This window comes from Carcharodon carcharias, chromosome 17, assembly GCF_017639515.1.
Source record: "Carcharodon carcharias isolate sCarCar2 chromosome 17, sCarCar2.pri, whole genome shotgun sequence".
NCBI lineage: Eukaryota > Metazoa > Chordata > Chondrichthyes > Lamniformes > Lamnidae > Carcharodon > Carcharodon carcharias.
Genome location: NC_054483.1, coordinates 103,762,991 through 103,781,575, shown reverse-complemented (window position 1 = coordinate 103,781,575; position 18,585 = coordinate 103,762,991). Strand labels below are relative to the sequence as shown.

The following is an 18,585-nucleotide window of genomic DNA, read 5'->3' as shown; positions in this document are numbered from 1 at the left end:
GTCTGGCAATTAAAGATCTAAGTCAGCAATTTCGGGTATTTCTACAGTGGGGAAATGTTCACCCAGCATCTTAACTCAATACTCACCATTCTGTGTAAGTTAACCCGGAAGTTCATGTTGTCATCATGCAGGAAGGCATTAGCGTATTGGTCCTGAAACAGAGCAAAACAGAAAAGGTGGTCTTACAGAGCGAATGTCAATGCAGCAGTGAGGTCAAGACTGAGGCATATTGTTGGAGTACTTTAGATGGAACTCTACTCTGTACTGGTGCATGCTGAACCTGTCTTGGGAGTGTTTAATGGGTCAACATTACAAGTGTTATGAGAGCTCAGTAATATGGGAATGCAGGTGGTATAGGTATTTTGTATTTACCTCCGCAATACAGGTAAGGATGATCAGGCAGAGTTTGGCACTGTTCAACCGATGCTCATCTGAAAGAAGAATTCACAGTATTGATTAGAGAATTACAAGAAGCAGAAGTGAGACAGCTATTGTAGGCTGTGAATGAGATAAGCTAACTGAACCACACAATTTTCAAGAGATCTGAACGGGAGTTCAGAAAGAAGTAAAGGGCAAGGGCAGGGTGATATCAGACAAGTTTCAGCTCCTGATCAATATCTGTGACTGATGCTGAAAACTACATGAGTGCAGGTGTAGGAGAACACAGATTTGGACCCAGCTGTAACACATTCCACAGCTCAAGAGAGAAAGGATGTGCATTTCTACAGTACCTTTCATAGCCTCAGGTCATGTCAGAGCACTTTACAACCAATTAAATCTCTTTTCGAAGTGTAGTCACTGTTGTTATATAGAAAATGTGAAGGCCAACTTGTGCACAGCAAGCTCCCACAAACAGCAATAAGAGGCTGACCAGATCATCTGTTTTTAGTGGCATTGGTTAAGGGCTTGATTAGGACACTGGGTCTACTCTCCAAGCTCAGCGTCGAATATTGCCACAAGACCATATCCTTAATCGGAGGAGGCAGAAGGAGCACATCTGAATGATGGCACCTCTTGCAGAGTAGAGCTCCTTTAGTACTGCAGTGAGAATGACATGCTCAAGTGTTGTGTGAAGTTACGACCATTTGAGTTAGTGGAAAATGGTGCCACAACTGAGCCAGGCTGGTGCCTTAATGGGCACCGGTGGTGAGGGACTGCATGGCAGGCTGTGCATGAGGAACCAGTACCCTAGTACATGAATTGGTGCATTCAAAACAAGAGGAAGAGTTGGGATTTGAAACTGATTAGAAAATACAAAAATCACTTCACATTTGCATTTGAGAAGTGCGACTGCCACTGCTTCAGATCAGTCATTTCTGGCTGCAGATGAGGAGCTTGAAGCAGCATTTACAATACATGTCACTTAAGAGGGCACCGCATAGAAACTGGCTGCACTCCAGCAGTATGAAAGCATAAAGCACAATAACAAGGGAGGACTGAGTCACCAGCACAGAGTCACTTATTGTCCTTTACAGAATTTAGAATAATGTGGCACTTCAACAGACTCACCCTTGCCCTTCCACAATGCTGGATATGAATTGAGAGCTCATGGGGAGACAATAACAAAAGCTCATTTATATTGGAGAACTGGCAACGGCGAAGTGTTAAATCCAAAGGCTTTATTCCAGAACAGGAGGACATTCAAACTGAGGCAATCACAAGGATTAAGAGAGAATTAGATAAATACTTGAAGAACAGAAATATCAAAAGCTGGCAGGGAAAGGGCGTGGTGGGGAGCTAGCCTTGTCACAATGAGTCAAATGGCCTCCCTTCTGTGCTGCAATTTCTATACGCACCCTCAGAATCAGGGATCCTGACATACCAAACAAAGGCATGAAGAGAGATATAAATATTTAAAGTGTAACATAATGCTGATATTCTTACAAGGCTGCACTGACTCGGAGATAGCACAGAAAACATAAAAAATAGGAGTAGGCCATTCAGCCCCTCGAGCCTGCTGTACCGTTCAGTAAGATCATTACCACTTTCCTGCCATAACTCCATATCCCTTAATTCACTTTCTACACAAAATTCTAGTGATCTCAGCCTTGAATATACTCAGCGACTGAGCATCCACAGCTCTCTGGGGTATAGAATTCCAAAGATTCACAAGCCTGTGTGTGAAGAAATTTCTTCTCATTCCAGTCCTAAATAGCCAACCCTGTGTCCTGTGTCTTTGATTCCTAGTTCTAGATTCTCCAGCCAGGAAAAACTGCCTCTCAGCGTTACCTTGTCAAGTAAAGGGTAAAATGAAAAAAAAAACAAATTCAACGTGTTTCTAGGCAATTCTGTGCACCTTAAAGCCTATAAAATTTGCAGATGATTTACTGACATAAAAACAATGTCTAGAATGGCTGCACATGTGCATTCTGAACTGGGAGTACACTGCTCACCATACTGAATCAAAAGAGAGAGGGGTCAAGGGCCTGCCCTCTTTGCCCGGCAGCAAGCCAGCTACCTTCAAGATAACCAGGGTTGCGAGTGGTCTCACCTAAAAGGGACCGCCACCTAAAATTCTTTTAATGATACTACCTGGTTCCTCACAGCTCCACATTAAAACTATGGGCCACCGCCGATCACCGCTTGCCTCCCCCTTACTGCTCCCTCTCTGAATTACTGAAATTCCCTCTTTCTAGCGCTTGCATTTGGCGAAATAAGTGGCCTGAAATTGAAATCCCTCTAGTCAGCAAGCTGCCCAGGGAGATCCAGCAAGATACCTGCAGTTTACCAGCCTCATTAAAATGAGGCCAGAGGCCCAGTTTTGGGTGGGAATTATGCCCAGCTGTTCTGGCACCCAGTACATGTTAGCCTGTAATGCCTTTGTGTTATCTGTTCATTGGATGTGGCCATCGCAGGAAATGCCACCATTGCAAAATGCTTTTAAGTCCCTACTGAATTGCTATAGTTTGTGCGGTGTAGGTATAACCACAATACCATTGGATTGGGAGTTTCAGGGTTTGATCCACAGAAGTAGAAATCCTCTTTCTCCCAAAACACTGGATTCTGGAGGTTAATTGGAAATTACAAGATGGAGAGATGTTTGTTCGGTAAAGGTATCAAGGGATGTGGAACAAAGGCAGGTAAATAGTGTTAGAGTACAGATGTATTTCTGCACTGTACAATGTGTTTCTACAGTTCCTACAAGAGACTCCATACTCTTTCTTTAGGCCATAATTTGCTTTCCTTACCTTTTGTATCCTGCATGACAATGGAGCAATACTTGAGGAAAGTGATGAGGAGATTACTGGTGTGCAGGTTTGGATCCAGTGTCAGCTCTGAAGAATTCATTACTGCAGTGGAAAGAGAGAATGAGGAATTAAATGAAACACAATACTTGAACTACTTGGGGGCTGTCCACTGTCTGTACCAAGTCATATGATTGCAGTCAGGACAGTATCTTACACTGCTGCTACACAGCCTCCGCATCTGAGTTACACAGAAATACATGGAATAAGCAGTATGGAAAAGGGCCATCAGTACAACCAGTTTATGTTCCATCACTCTCCGCACATCCTTCCTCATCTAACTCAGCATAACCCTATATTCCTTTCTCCCTCATAAGCTTCTCCTTAATTGCATCTCAACTATTCACCCCAACCACTCCCCAGGGTAGCGAGTTCCACATTCTCACCACTCTCTGGGTAAAGAAGTTTCTTGGGAATTCTCTGCTTGTGGAGGAAAAAGTCCCAGTCCTAATCTAGCTTCCACTTGCTGGAACATCCACAACAGGAAACCATTCAGCCCAGCATGCCTGTTCCAGCTCTATCTAATTAATGTCACTCTCCCTGCTCTTTCCCAAGAGCCCTGTAAAGGTTTCCTTTTCAACTATTTATCCAAGTTCCTTCTGAAAGTAACTATTGAAGCTGCTTCCACTACCCTTTCAACAGCACATTCCAGATCACAACTCGCTGCTTAAGAAAAATTCTCATTTCCCGCAGAACCTGATCTTAAATCTGTGTCCTCTGGTTACCAAGCCTCCTGCCAACAAAATTGAGTTTTTCCTCATTCTCACCTTTTCATTAAATTATAATGGATTGGCTTTCACTTGGAATTTAAATGGCAAGTGGGAGCTCAGAGTCCCGAGGTGCCTTTCTGCATTCACAAAGCAAGTGAGGTTGCCCTCACTGCATAAAAAAATCATCTTCCCCTCTGATTCTTTTGCCAATTATCCGGAATCTGTGTCCTCCGGTTATCGACCCTTCTGCCAATGGAAACAGTTTTTTTTTGCCTTTCTACTCCAGCTATGCAACCAGCCAGTGCATCGGGTCATGGGTGTCTGAGACATGATAGATAACCTGGGCCTTAATTCAGCTAGCACTGGGGCATGAGGGATGTGGTCAGGTAAAAATTTGCAGAACTTTCCCTTAAAAGGTTAAGTTGTGTAGAGAGCATATCAGTGCAGAATGTAAGTAACTGGACTGAGGGATTGGATGGAGGCTTGGTCTATTCTTCCTCTGTATTTTGTTTTATACAAGTATATGTTCAATCTGCTGGTGAGGGGCTTTCAGGAGCAGTCATTTTGTGTAGAGTTGCAGTTCTTGTGACACTATGAACACAGTGCCTACAGTCTCTGTTGTTTGCCTATATGGTGGAGTCAGCACTCAACGCAACATGGCATCTGCCAATCTGTACCAGGAAATAAAACTAGGCCGCTAATAACTCCTATCAAAACAACTTGGGATCACTGCCCCTCTTGCTAAGGCGGGTCACTGACGATCCCAGGGCTTTGCCAAGCAGTGCTACACCAACTTGGGCTGTCTCTCCCAAGGATCAGCGGCAGTGCTAAAACTGGCCCAAGTGCCTGCTGGATGGGGCAGTGGGTTTTTTGAAAATTCTTTCACAGGATGTGGCCAGCATTTGTTGCCCATCCCTAATTGCTCTCGAGAAGGTGTTGGTGAACCATCTTCTTGAACTGCTGCAGTCCATGTGGTGTAGGTACAAGCACAGTTTTGTTAGGGAGGGAGTTCCAGGATTTTGACCCAGAGACAGTGAAGGAACAGTGATATAGTTCCATGTCAGGATGGTGCGTGGTTTGGAAGAGAGCTTCCAGATGGTGATGTTCCTATGCATCTGCCGCCCTTGCCCTTCTAGATGGTAGACGTCATGGGTTTGGAAGATGCTTTTGAAGGAGGCTTGGTAGTTTGCTGCAGTGGATCTTGTAGGTAGTACACACGGCTGGGGAGTAACAAGATATCCCGTTTCTCATCAGTGTCCAGTCAACCCTTTCTGAAAAGTGTAGGTGAATATTGTGCCAAAGACAGGGTTAAACTTCCCCACCAATCTTCAACAGACCCCCCAACCACTCCCATTCCAATAGCGCTGCTTGGGATTACACCTGAAGAACACACACACAGAGTAAAAAACTGGAGGCAGCAGGTCTCTTTCGGAACCCAGGAGTTAGCACATTCAGGAAAGGAGGAGAGCAGTTGGCAGAAATAAAAGGAAGTATATAATTTCAGGAAGACTTGCCATCTGATGAAGGAGGCGTGTTTCCCAAAGGCGTGGTCGGAGTTGTAGGCAATGTTGGTGTCGTTGGAATACTAACCAGCCCCATATCTGGGTGGCTCTAAGTGTAATAAAAACAACATTGCAGTTAGAGACTTTATCCCAAATACATATCTAAGGAATCTTTACATTAACAATTCCTAATTTAGAAAAAAAATGTCATTTCCAAACACGGTTTTCTTTTGATTGACGGTTATCTATTTGTCAAAATCAGAGGCTGCATAGGGTGCAAGGACATCTCCCTTCATTAGTGGCTCTGGCCTGACCTTCTGTTACCTGTATATCTGAGACACCATTCACAGCCTGCTTGGTTAAGGATGGTGGCCGTACTGACACTCAAAGCCAATCTCTCTCCTTTCCTTGCTGTCCAAATAAATAAATGGGGGCCGGAAACGTAATTAGAAAATTGGCTCCACGAGTTTCTGGAATGCAAAGATCCCATTAACATATAGGCCTTAGGACCCCTCACTGTGAGGAAGTGCCGATATCCACATGGCAACTGCATATGGCAGGATTACTCAAATCACGAGTTCGCCGTGCAATCACAAACAACACCCACATCCCATCACTGTCTGGGGAAATCTCTCCGTGATGTGGAGAGGCTTGTGTGCTCTGACGATTCCTTGAGTGATGCCACCGGGAAGAGGTGCCAGACAAAGTGCAGTCCTGAACATCCTCAATGGCAGAACAGGCGATAGAAAACTACGCATCTCATTGACTGTGAAGGCAGAAGGCGGCTGTAGAGGCAAGGTGGTCCCAGTCATTGTGGCTCAACATGTCACCAAAATCTGACCACCAACCCATCAAGATCATGTGGACAATGATGGTGCCCCAAGGCCCCCACATTACACAAAGTCACATGCAGGTTTCTACCAATGTCCTGTAGCGATGGAGAATTTGTGAACCTGGGAGCCTATAACCAAGAATCTGCACACAGACAACAGATGCATGAAGGTCGTTGGGCACCTGTGTTGGGACAGGCCTAGTCCCATCGCTGTATGGTGGGATCATAGACACAGACCTGCTTCCACCGCTGCCATGGGGAATCATAGCCACAGACTTGCCATCACCATGTGGAGTAAATTACAGAACGGGACTCGCGTCCCATCACCATGCGGGGTAAAGCATAGTTACAGGCTCATGTCCCATCACCATGTTATATTAGGTCAAACAGGTATATTTTAAGGGGTGTTTGAAAGGAGGAAAGAGAGGCATAGAGATGTTTCAGGAGGAAATGCCAAAGCTTGGGACCTAGACAGCAGAAGACATGGCTGCCAACATGGTGTGAAGGGTGTGGGGGATGTGCAAGAGGCCAGAATTAAAGGAGCACAGAGATCTCAGCAAGTTATAGGGCGGGAAGAGCTTACAGAGCTAGGGTGGGGTATGGCCCTGGAAGATTGCAAATACAAGGATGAGACTTTTAAAATCAAGATATTGCCAGACCAGGAGCCAATGTAGGTTAATGAGAACAGGGGTGATGGGTGAATGGTCTTAGTGAGTTAGTAGACAGGCGGCAGAGTTTTATATGAATTGGAAGATGGAGGATGAGATGGCCAAGCTCCAAGAGCACAAGCTGTCCTCTAATATTGCCCCAGTTGATCAGTCTTCATATATGAACCCTTGGAGTGAATACAGCACGCCGTGATGGTGGGAATGGGCCAAATCTTATCTTCAATGGCCACCCACACAGTACGATCAGTGCTTCACGGGACTTCAAATCCACGCGTTCCTATCCAATACCTTCATTCCTCCTGTTTTGAAGTTGCTGACTCAGACTGTGGTAGGGGCTTCATAGATGCCCAGTATCTCATCCAAATGGTTATTCTTCATCTATGAACCCAGGCATCCAGGCTAACAGGCTATTCTGCCTTGTGAGGCTATGCAGAAACACAGAGGAGGTGACTTGCAGTTACTTTGGAGATAATGATCGAGAACAGGAATCCTGGCTGGTTTAATTTACCATTTCTCAGCCATGGGCCAGCAAGGCCTATCAAAGCATAACTGCTGCCATCCTGTCCAAGGCCAGCTAGCTCAGCATAGTCTGGGGCTATTGGGTTTTTTGGCTTGGTATAACTCGAAACAGTACACTAATGCCATTGGGAGAGCCGCTTCTCCGGGTTTCAAAAAAGACCATTAGGTTGGGCACGGAGCAAGGTTAGCGTGCTCACCTGTGCTAATACTGTGATGAAGTTTCTGTTTAAGTGGACAGCTTCGTACAGTGCCAGCAGGATAGCCTCATTGGTCCTAGATGAGAAACAGCACACAAATAACCAGCATTTGGAGAAAGACTGCAATGCCTATTCAATAACAACTTGTATTTATATAGCGCCTTAGACATGGGAAAACATCACAAAGCATCTCAAATGAATGATATCAGACAAAAATCGACGAGCCATATAAGGAGTTGTTAGGGCAGGTGGTCAAAAGCTTAATCAAAGAAGGAGGTTCTGTGGAACATCTTAAAAGGAGAGAAAGGCAGGGGGGTTTAGGAAGGGAGTTCCAGAGTTTAGGCACTTGGCAGCTGAAAGCACAGCCACTAGTGCCGAAGCAATTAAAATTGTGGGGTTCACAAAAGGCAGAATTGAAGGAACACAGACTTCTCCAGGTTGTAGAGCTGAAAGGGACTATTCTTCATCCTCATGTTTTAACAGAACCTTTTTCCAGACCAGCTTTATTTTGCAATTCCTTTATGATTTTCAGTCCAAATATACCTTTACTTCTCAATGTTAAATTCCATTTATGATTCCCCTGCTCATATCTCTCTATCCCTCTTCTTCAGAACATCCTGCTTTCCCATACAACTTAGTGCTGTTTCAACATCCCACTCTCAGCCAACGTAAACAGATTAATTGGCCGATCATCTAATGCTTGGGATCCTGCTGTGCCTTAAAATGGCTGCCAAGTTTGCCAGCATGAAGATACAAATTACCTCTAGGTATTTATGAGGCTTGGCAAAGTATTCTACAAATGCAATATTTTATTCTGAAAATTTAAGATATTTTACTTTCAATACCTTTAAGATCATCATTTATTAATGTGGTGAAAAAGGACAAACTCCAGAGGGAGACTCAACATGTGTCACTACTCTGCAACAAGCATTAATCACAACTTAGTTATCCTATTACTTTGAGGATTTATGAACTCATTTACAGTGTCTGCTTTTTCCCCTTCTAAAGGCTTGTTAGCCTCAAGTCTCTTGTGAATGACCTTAATAATTCCGATAACTCTTGACTGCAGAGCTGCTTTACAGAGAGATTACAGAACAGTGCCTGAAGGGTCTGTGAACATTGTTTCATAATCTTCAAAAGCATCATTCAGCCTGCTCTGTCCTTCATCCGTGCATGATCACCTTAATTGTGGTCTACTCCCAAGGCAAGATCCCTACTTTCTAACCTCTTGAGCATCCCCAATTTCCTTGGCTCCACTATTGGGGGACAGCGCCTTCAGTTGCCTAGGCTTTAAACGATGAGATTCTCTCCTGAAACTTCACTGCTTCTCTTCTCGGCTTTAAGGTGCTCCTTAAAACCTAACTTTTTGAACGAGCTTTTGGCCATCTGTCCTCAAATCCCTTTATATGCTTGTGATGAATTTTGTTTCATAATGCTCTTGTGAATCACCTGTCAATGTTTAATTACCATATATAAATAGAAGTTGTTGTTGTGTGAATCAAATAGATCTGTAATACCTCCATAATTCTTCTTGGCAGGTATTGATTTTGTTCCTTTTAAATACATCAATTGGCCTGGAACTGAGTACTTTCTGGTGGTACATTCAAGTCTCACTACCCTGTTAGGGTTGGTTTAGGCAGCTGGGGGGTGGGGGAGGTGATCTCTTCAGAATCTAAGCTAGTGAATCTTGCAATTGTGTCTTTTTGTTTTATTCATTCACAGGATGTGGGCTTCGCTGGCTGGGTCAGCATTTATTGCCCATCCCTAGCTGCCCTTGAGAAGGTGGTGGTGAGCTGCCTTCTTGAACCGCTGCAGACCATGTGGTGTAGGTATATCCACAGTGCTGTTAGGGAGGGAATTCCAGGATTTTGACCCAGCAACAGTAAAGGAACAGCGATATACTTCCAAGTCAGGATGGTCATTTACTTGGAGGGCAACTTCCAGGTGGTGGCGTTCCCATCTATCTGCTGCCTTGGTCCTTCTAGATGGTAGTGGTCGTGGGTTTGGAAGGTGCTGTCAAAGGAGCTTTGGTGAATTCCTGCAGTGCATCTTTCAGTGTCTTGTGCAATTGAGAATGAGGAGCTTGCTCATCTCACATCTAACTTCTCTCTAACTTTCACTGTTCTGAAAACTACATCTCGGGTTAAGTGCATGGGGAATAAGGTGGCAGATAGAGTATAATGAGGGGAAATGTAAAGTTATTCACTTTGATAGGAAGAATTGAAAAGCAGAATATTTCTTAAAAAGTGTGAAACTTATAAATGTTGATGTTCAGAAGGACTTGGGGGGACTCATAGAAGGAACACAAAATTAGCATGCAGGAACAGCAAGCAATTAATCTCTGTTCACACTGCCCTTTGCCTAAAGCATTAAACATCTGAACATACGAAGAAACGAATTAGCAGCAGAGGTAGGTCATTCAGCCCCTCGAGTCTGCTGTGCCATTTAATAAGATTATGGCTGATCCGATTGTGGCCTCAACTTCACTTTCCTACCTCCCCACTTGTTAGTCAAGAATCCATCTATTTTTAAAAATATTAATTCGCCCTGCTTCCACCGCTCTCTGGGGAAGAGTTCCACAGATTCACAATCCTCTGAGTGAAGCTATTTCAACTCATCTCCATCTTAAAGGGGAGACCCCTTATTTTTAAATTGTGTCCCCTACTTCTGGTGTCTCCAATAAGGGGAAACATCCTTTCAGCATCCACCCTGTCAAGTCTCCTCAGGATCATAGGTGTTTCAATAAGATCACCTCTCGTTCTTTGAAACTCGAATGGATACAGGAGCAAACTGCCCAAACTTTCCTTATAAGATAAAGTTACCATTGATCAGAAACTGAACTGGGCCAGCCACATAAATACTGTGGCTACAAGAACAGGTCAGAGGCTAGTAATCCTGTGGAGAGTAACGCACCCCCTGACTCCACAAACTATATCCACTATCTACAAGGCACAAGTCAAGAGTGTGACGGAATGCTCTCAACTTGCCTGGATGAGTGCAGCTCCAGCAACACTCAAGAAGCTTGACACCATCCAGGACAAAGCAGCCTGTTTGATTGGCATCACATCCACAAACATTCACTCCCTCCAGCACCGGCACACGGTGGCAGCAGTGAGTACCATCTACAAGATGCACTGCAAAAACTCACCAAGGCTCCTTAGACAGCACCTTCCAAGCTTGCAACTTCTACCATCTAGAAGGACAACGGCAGCAGATGCATGGGATTGCCACCACCTGCAAGTTCCCCTCCAAGCCAATCACCATCCTGACTTGGAAATATATCACTGTTCCTTCACTGTCACTGGTTCAAAATCCAGGAACTCCCTCCCTAACAGTACTGTAGGTGTATCTATATCGAATGAACTGCAGAGGTTCAAGAAGGCAGCTCACCACCACCTTCTCAAGGCCAATTAGGAATGGGCAAAAAATATCTTATGCAAGAATAAAAAACCCTTCATCCCAGGAATCAGTCCAGTGACCCATCTCTGAACTGCTTCTAATGCAATTATGACCTTTCTTAAGTAACGAGACAAAAACTGTTCACAGTTACTCCAGATGTGGTCTAACCAATGCCATGTACAACTGTTGTAAAAAAAACTTTTCTACTTTTATATTTCATTCCCCTTGCATAAAACACCAACATTCCATTTGCCTTCCTAATCACTTGCTGTACCTGCATACTAACTTCTTCTGATTCATGTACCAGGACACCCAGATTCCTCTGTACCTCAGAGTTCTGCAATCGCCCTCTATTTAGATAATATGCTGCTTTTCTACTCTTCTTGCTAAAGTGGACAAGTTCACATTTTCTAACATTATATTCCATCTGCCAAGTTTTTGCCCACTCAGTTAATCTATCTACATCCCTTTGTAAACTCATGTCCTCTTCAAAACTTATTTTTGTACCAATCTTTGTGTCATCAGCAAATTTAGCAATTATACATTTACTCCCTTCATCCAAATTACTGTAAATAGTTGAGACCCCAGCACTGATCCCTGTGGCACTGCACTCATTACACCTTGCCAATCCAAAAATGATCCATTTATGCTTACTCCCCATTTCTTGTTAGCTAACCAATCTTCCATCCAATCTAATCTGCTATTGCCTATATCATAAACTCTTATTCTCTGTAGTAGTCTTTGATTTAGTAATCTTGTCAAATGCTTTCTGGAAATCAGGTGGATCACATCCACAAATGCCCCTTTATCCACATTGCTTATTACTTTCTGTCTACCTTTGCCTTAAAAATATTCATTGACCCAGCCTCCACCGCTCTCTGGAGAAGAGTTTCACAGATTCACGGCCCTCAGAGAAAATATTCCTTCTCAGCTCCATCTTAAATGGGAGACCCCTTATTTTTAAATCATGTCCCCTACTTCTGGTCTCTCCAGTAAGGGGAAAACATCCTTTCAATATCTACCCAGTCAATTTCCCTCAGGGTCTTGCATGTTTCAATAAGATGACCTCTCATTCTTCTAAACTCCAATGGATACAGGCACAACCTGCCTAAACTTTCCTTATAAGATAAGGTTACCATTGATCAGAAACTGAACTGGACTAGCCATATAAATATTGTGGGTACGAGTGCAGGTCAGAGGCTAGGAACCTCTGGCGAGTAACTCACCTCCTGACTCCCCAAACCTTAGTCAAACACAATTTCCCTTTCACAAAATCATGTTGACTCTGCTTGATTGCAATGAGATTCTAACTGCCCCACTATAACATCCTTAATAATAATTCCCTATGACAGATGTTAAATTAACTGGCCTGTCGTTTCCTGCTTTCTCTCTCTCTCTCTCTCTTTTCTTGAAGAGGAGTTACATTTGCTTTTTTCCAATCTGATGGGACCTTTCCAGAATCTAGGGAATTTTGGAAAATTAAAACCAATGCACCTACTATCTCAGCAGCTACTTCTTTTAAGACCCTAGGATGAAGCCCATCAGGACCTGGGGATTTGCCAGCTTTTAGTTCTCATAATTTTCTCAGTACCTTTTCGCTGGTGATTGTTATTGTTTTAAGTTCCTCCCTCCCTTTCACTTCTTGATTCACAGTTATTTCTGGGATGTTACCTCTATCCTAAACAGTGAAGGCAGTTGCACTGGGTCATACTCCTAGAATTCCCTGCCTAGCATCATCTCGTCTCAGAGTGTGAAGGTCATGGGTTCGAGTTCTACGCAGAAACTTGAGCACAGAACCCAGGTGGGCATTCCCAATGCAGTACTGATGAGGATTGCTGCACCAGAGCATTATCAATCAAAGTTATAAGGAGGTATGAAGATAGGTGACCATAAAGTTGGTCACAGAGGCTGATTTTAAGGATTGACTCAAAGGAAGGAAGAGACATAGAAGGGCAGAGGTCTTTAATGTTCTCAAGCGCAGGTCAATCTTAATAATATTGTAGGCTTTTTTTTTTAAAACAACTCCAGCATGGCAGAAAAGTGGCTCAACTTTGTTTGGTATCTCTATATTCACTTTCTTTTGCTGTCACTCACGTTGGGAGCCATGCAACAAAGTAATTGGGGCATAAAAACCGACATGGATGAAATTCTATCTGTAAACCCGTTTTAGTTTACAATTATTGCCTGTGCTCTCGTCAAATGCTCTGGGATAATTTCCACAGGGTACAGAGTCCCAGTGGGGGATCAGTCACACTGGAGTCCCAAGTTGTGCTGGAAAAGTCAGACTGACAGGCCTCTATTTCAGAGGACTGCCTTTTTGGCTTTTTTTCCCCCAAAATTTAGAACATTAATTGTTCTGTAGATCTTCTGCTGCTAATCCGGTCTGCAACTAGCTGTGGAAGAACTGCTCCTCAACACCTACCTTCATTTCCTTGGTGTTGAGTAATTCAAGGATAAAATGAAGAAGACAGGAAGGTGAGATCAGGGTCTGGTTTCTACACAGGATTACACTGAGACTACAGCACAAAATGAGGCCATTCAGCCCACCTAGTTCATGCCAGTGTTTATGTCCCAAGCCTCCTCCAACCCTACTTCATCTCACACTTTCAACATATCCTTCTATTCCTATAATATGGTCAGCCAAGGCATCATAGGATTGTTTAGAAAAACCCCTCTCTCCACCACTCCTTCTTCCCTCCTGTGCTCCTATTATGACCACATTCCAGACACAGTCCGCTGAACAGGTTCCCCTGTCAACTATCCTACACTATGATGGATCAGATACCACAACCTGAATACTCCATGGTGATAGCGCTGCCACTAGGCCACAGCTGACAACTGAGTTAAAGGGAAACTGGGTTGTGAAGTGCATGCAATGGATATTGTTGTTAATGCAGTGATCTAGCTTTTTTGAAGGCAGGGTGCTAATGTTAAACGTTGTGTGTAGAAGCAAGTGGAGAGCGACAGCAAGAGACAGGTAGAGAAAGAGACAGACAGCAAGAGAGCGCAAGCGAGGGGGCCAGCGAGCGAGGGGGAGGCAGGGCGAGGGCGAGGCAGGGCGAGGGCGAGGCAGGGCGAGAGCGAGGCAGGGCGAGAGCGAGGCAGGGCGAGAGCGAGGCAGGGCGAGAGCGAGGCAGGGCGAGAGCGAGGCAGGGCGAGAGCGAGGCAGGGCGAGAGCGAGGCAGGGCGAGAGCGAGGCAGGGCGAGAGCGAGGCAGGGGGAGAGCGAGGCAGGGCGAGAGCGAGGCAGGGCGAGAGCGAGGCAGGGCGAGAGCGAGGCAGGGCGAGAGCGAGGCAGGGGGAGAGCGAGGCAGGGGGAGAGCGAGGCAGGGGGAGAGCGAGGCAGGGGGAGAGCGAGGCAGGGGGAGAGCGAGGCAGGGGGAGAGCGAGGCAGGGGGAGAGCGAGACAGGGGGAGAGCGAGACAGGGGGAGAGCGAGACAGGGGGAGAGCGAGACAGGGGGAGAGCGAGACAGGGGGAGAGCGAGACAGGGGGAGAGCGAGACAGGGGGAGAGCGAGACAGGGGGAGAGCGAGACAGGGGGAGAGCGAGACAGGGGGAGAGCGAGACAGGGGGAGAGCGAGACAGGGGGAGAGCGAGACAGGGGGAGAGCGAGACAGGGGGAGAGCGAGACAGGGGGAGAGCGAGACAGGGGGAGAGCGAGACAGGGGGAGAGCGAGACAGGGGGAGAGCGAGACAGGGGGAGAGCGAGACAGGGGGAGAGCGAGACAGGGGGAGAGCGAGACAGGGGGAGAGCGAGACAGGGGGAGAGCGAGACAGGGGGAGAGCGAGACAGGGGGAGAGCGAGACAGGGGGAGAGCGAGACAGGGGGAGAGCGAGACAGGGGGAGAGCGAGACAGGGGGAGAGCGAGACAGGGGGAGAGCGAGACAGGGGGAGAGCGAGACAGGGGGAGAGCGAGACAGGGGGAGAGCGAGACAGGGGGAGAGCGAGACAGGGGGAGAGCGAGACAGGGGGAGAGCGAGACAGGGGGAGAGCGAGACAGGGGGAGAGCGAGACAGGGGGAGAGCGAGACAGGGGGAGAGCGAGACAGGGGGAGAGCGAGACAGGGGGAGAGCGAGACAGGGGGAGAGCGAGACAGGGGGAGAGCGAGACAGGGGGAGAGCGAGACAGGGGGAGAGCGAGACAGGGGGAGAGCGAGACAGGGGGAGAGCGAGACAGGGGGAGAGCGAGACAGGGGGAGAGCGAGACAGGGGGAGAGCGAGACAGGGGGAGAGCGAGACAGGGGGAGAGCGAGACAGGGGGAGAGCGAGACAGGGGGAGAGCGAGACAGGGGGAGAGCGAGACAGGGGGAGAGCCAGAGAGGGGGAGAGCCAGAGAGGGGGAGAGCCAGAGAGGGGGAGAGCCAGAGAGGGGGAGAGCCAGAGAGGGGGAGAGCCAGAGAGGGGGAGAGCCAGAGAGGGGGAGAGCCAGAGAGGGGGAGAGCCAGAGAGGGGGAGAGCCAGAGAGGGGGAGAGCCAGAGAGGGGGAGAGCCAGAGAGGGGGAGAGCCAGAGAGGGGGAGAGCCAGAGAGGGGGAGAGCCAGAGAGGGGGAGAGCCAGAGAGGGGGAGAGCCAGAGAGGGGGAGAGCCAGAGAGGGGGAGAGCCAGAGAGGGGGAGAGCCAGAGAGGGGGAGAGCCAGAGAGGGGGAGAGCCAGAGAGGGGGAGAGCCAGAGAGGGGGAGAGCCAGAGAGGGGGAGAGCCAGAGAGGGGGAGAGCCAGAGAGGGGGAGAGCAAGAGAGGGGGAGAGCCAGAGAGGGGGAGAGCCAGAGAGGGGGAGAGCCAGAGAGGGGGAGAGCGAGAGAGGGGGAGAGCGAGAGAGGGGGAGAGCGAGAGAGGGGGAGAGCGAGAGAGGGGGAGAGCGACAAAGAGAGCGAGCGACAAAGAGAGCGAGCGACAAAGAGAGCGAGCGACAAAGAGAGCGAGCGACAAAGAGAGCGAGCGACAAAGAGAGCGAGCGACAAAGAGAGCGAGCGACAAAGAGAGCGAGCGACAAAGAGAGCGAGCGACAAAGAGAGCGAGCGAGCGTGAGTGAGAGCGTGAGAGAGAGCGCGAGTGAGAGCGAGCGAGCGTGAGAGAGAGCGAGCGAGCGTGAGAGAGAGCGAGCGAGCGTGAGAGAGAGCGAGCGAGCGTGAGAGAGAGCGAGCGAGCGTGAGAGCGAGCGAGCGTGAGAGCGAGCGAGCGTGAGAGAGAGCGAGCGTGAGAGAGAGCGAGCGTGAGAGAGAGCGAGCGTGAGAGAGAGCGAGCGTGAGAGAGAGCGAGCGAGCGAGAGAGCGAGCGAGCGTGAGAGCGAGCAAGCAAGAGAGCGAGCAAGCAAGAGAGCGAGCGAGAAAGAGAGCGAGCGAGAAAGAGAGCGAGCGAGAAAGAGAGCGAGCGAGAAAGAGAGCGAGCGAGAAAGAGAGCGAGCGAGAAAGAGAGCGAGCGAGAGAGAGGGCGAGCGAGCGAGAGAGAGGGCGAGCGAGCGAGAGAGAGGGCGAGCGAGCGAGAGGGCGAGCGAGCGAGAGAGAGGGCGAGCGAGCGAGAGAGAGGGCGAGCGAGCGAGAGCGCAAGAGGGCGAGGGAGCGAGAGCGCAAGAGGGCGAGCGAGCGAGAGCGCAAGAGGGCGAGCGAGCGAGAGCGCAAGAGGGCGAGCGAGCGAGAGCGCAAGAGGGCGAGCGAGCGAGAGCGCAAGAGGGCGAGCGAGCGAGAGCGCAAGAGGGCGAGCGAGCGAGAGCGCAAGAGGGCGAGCGAGCGAGAGCGCAAGAGGGCGAGCGAGCGAGAGCGCAAGAGGGCGAGCGAGCGAGAGCGCAAGAGGGCGAGCGAGCGAGAGCGCAAGAGGGCGAGCGAGCGAGAGCGCAAGAGGGCGAGCGAGCGAGAGCGCAAGAGGGCGAGCGAGCGAGAGCGCAAGAGGGCGAGCGAGCGAGAGCGCAAGAGGGCGAGAGAGAGAGCGCAAGAGGGCGAGAGAGAGAGCGCAAGAGGGCGAGAGAGAGAGCGCAAGAGGGCGAGAGAGAGAGCGCAAGAGGGCGAGAGAGAGAGCGCAAGAGGGCGAGAGAGAGAGCGGGCGAGAGAGAGAGCGGGCGAGAGAGAGAGCGGGCGAGAGAGAGCGGGCGAGAGAGAGCGGGCGAGAGAGAGCGGGCGAGAGAGAGCGGGCGAGAGAGAGCGGGCGAGAGAGAGCGGGCGAGAGAGAGCGGGCGAGAGAGAGAGCGGGCGAGAGAGAGAGCGGGCGAGAGAGAGAGCGGGCGAGAGAGAGAGCGGGCGAGAGAGAGAGCGGGCGAGAGAGAGAGCGGGCGAGAGAGAGAGCGGGCGAGAGAGAGAGCGGGCGAGAGAGAGAGCGGGCGAGAGCGAGGGGGAGAGCGAGGGGGAGAGCGAGAGAGGGGGAGAGCGAGAGAGGGGGGGGAGGCGGAGAGAGGGGGGGAGGCGGAGAGAGGGGGGGAGGCGGAGAGAGGGGGGGAGGCGGAGAGAGGGGGGGAGGCGGAGAGAGGGGGGAGGCGGAGAGGGGGGGGAGGCGGAGAGGGGGGGGGAGGTGGAGAGGGGGGGGGGAGGTGGAGAGGGGGGGGGAGGCGGAGAGAGGGGGGGAGGCGGAGAGAGGGGGGGAGGCGGAGAGAGGGGGGGAGGCGGAGAGGGGGGGAGGCGGAGAGAGGGGGGGAGGCGGAGAGAGGGGGGGAGGCGGAGAGAGGGGGGGAGGCGGAGAGAGGGGGGGAGAGGCGGAGAGAGGGGGGGAGGCGGAGAGAGGGGGGGAGGCGGAGAGAGGGGGTGGGAGAGAGGGGGTGGGAGAGAGGGGGTGGGAGAGAGGGGGTGGGAGAGAGGGGGTGGGAGAGAGGGGTGGGAGAGAGGGGGTGGGAGAGAGGGGGTGGGAGAGAGGGGGTGGGAGAGAGGGGGTGGGAGAGAGGGGGTGGGAGAGAGGGGGTGGGAGAGAGGGGGTGGGAGAGAGGGGGTGGGAGAGAGGGGGTGGGAGAGAGGGGCTGTGGGCGAGGGCGAGGGAGGGTGAGGGAGGGCGAGGGAGGGCGAGGGAGGGAGCGAAGGAGCGAAGGAGCGAAGGAGCGAGGGCGAGGGAGGGAGGGCGAGTGAGGGTGAGGGAGAGGTAGGGAGAGGGAGGGAGTGAGAGGGAGGGGGAGAGGGAGGGGGAGAGGGAGGGGAGAGGGAGGGAGTGAGAGGGAGGGAGTGAGAGGGAGGGAGTGAGAGGGAGGGGAGAGGGAGGGAGTGAGAGGGAGGGAGTGAGCGGGAGGGGAGAGGGAGGGGAGAGGGAGGGAGTGAGAGGGAGGGGAGAGGGAGGGGAGAGGGAGGGGAGAGGGAGGGGAGAGGGAGGGGAGAGGGAGGGAGTGAGAGGGAGGGGAGAGGGAGGGGAGAGGGAGGGGAGAGGGAGGGGAGAGGGAGGGGAGAGGGAGGGGAGAGGGAGGGCGAGGGAGGGAGGGCGAGGGAGGGAGGGCGAGGGAAGGAGGGCGAGGGAAGGAGGGCGAGGGAAGGAGGGCGAGGGGAAGGAGGGCGAGGGGAAGGAGGGCGAGGGGAAGGAGGGCGAGGAATGGGGTGGGAGGGGAGGGGG

The 18,585-nt window shown here is 50.1% G+C and overlaps 1 protein-coding gene across 1 annotated transcript in view; it reads right to left on the bottom strand.

Annotated features, from left to right (window-relative positions):
• The window catches only part of armh3 (armadillo like helical domain containing 3), a 147,116-nt gene that overhangs the window by 80,919 nt on the left and 47,612 nt on the right, over positions 1 to 18,585 (bottom strand). The window contains exons 13-17 of the mRNA XM_041210178.1: positions 7,674 to 7,749; positions 5,470 to 5,566; positions 3,189 to 3,290; positions 373 to 431; positions 87 to 152 (exon numbers count right to left, since the gene is read on the bottom strand). Of these exons, the coding sequence (XP_041066112.1) occupies positions 87 to 152; positions 373 to 431; positions 3,189 to 3,290; positions 5,470 to 5,566; positions 7,674 to 7,749 (400 nt within the window). The remainder of the gene's footprint in view (positions 1 to 86; positions 153 to 372; positions 432 to 3,188; positions 3,291 to 5,469; positions 5,567 to 7,673; positions 7,750 to 18,585) is intronic.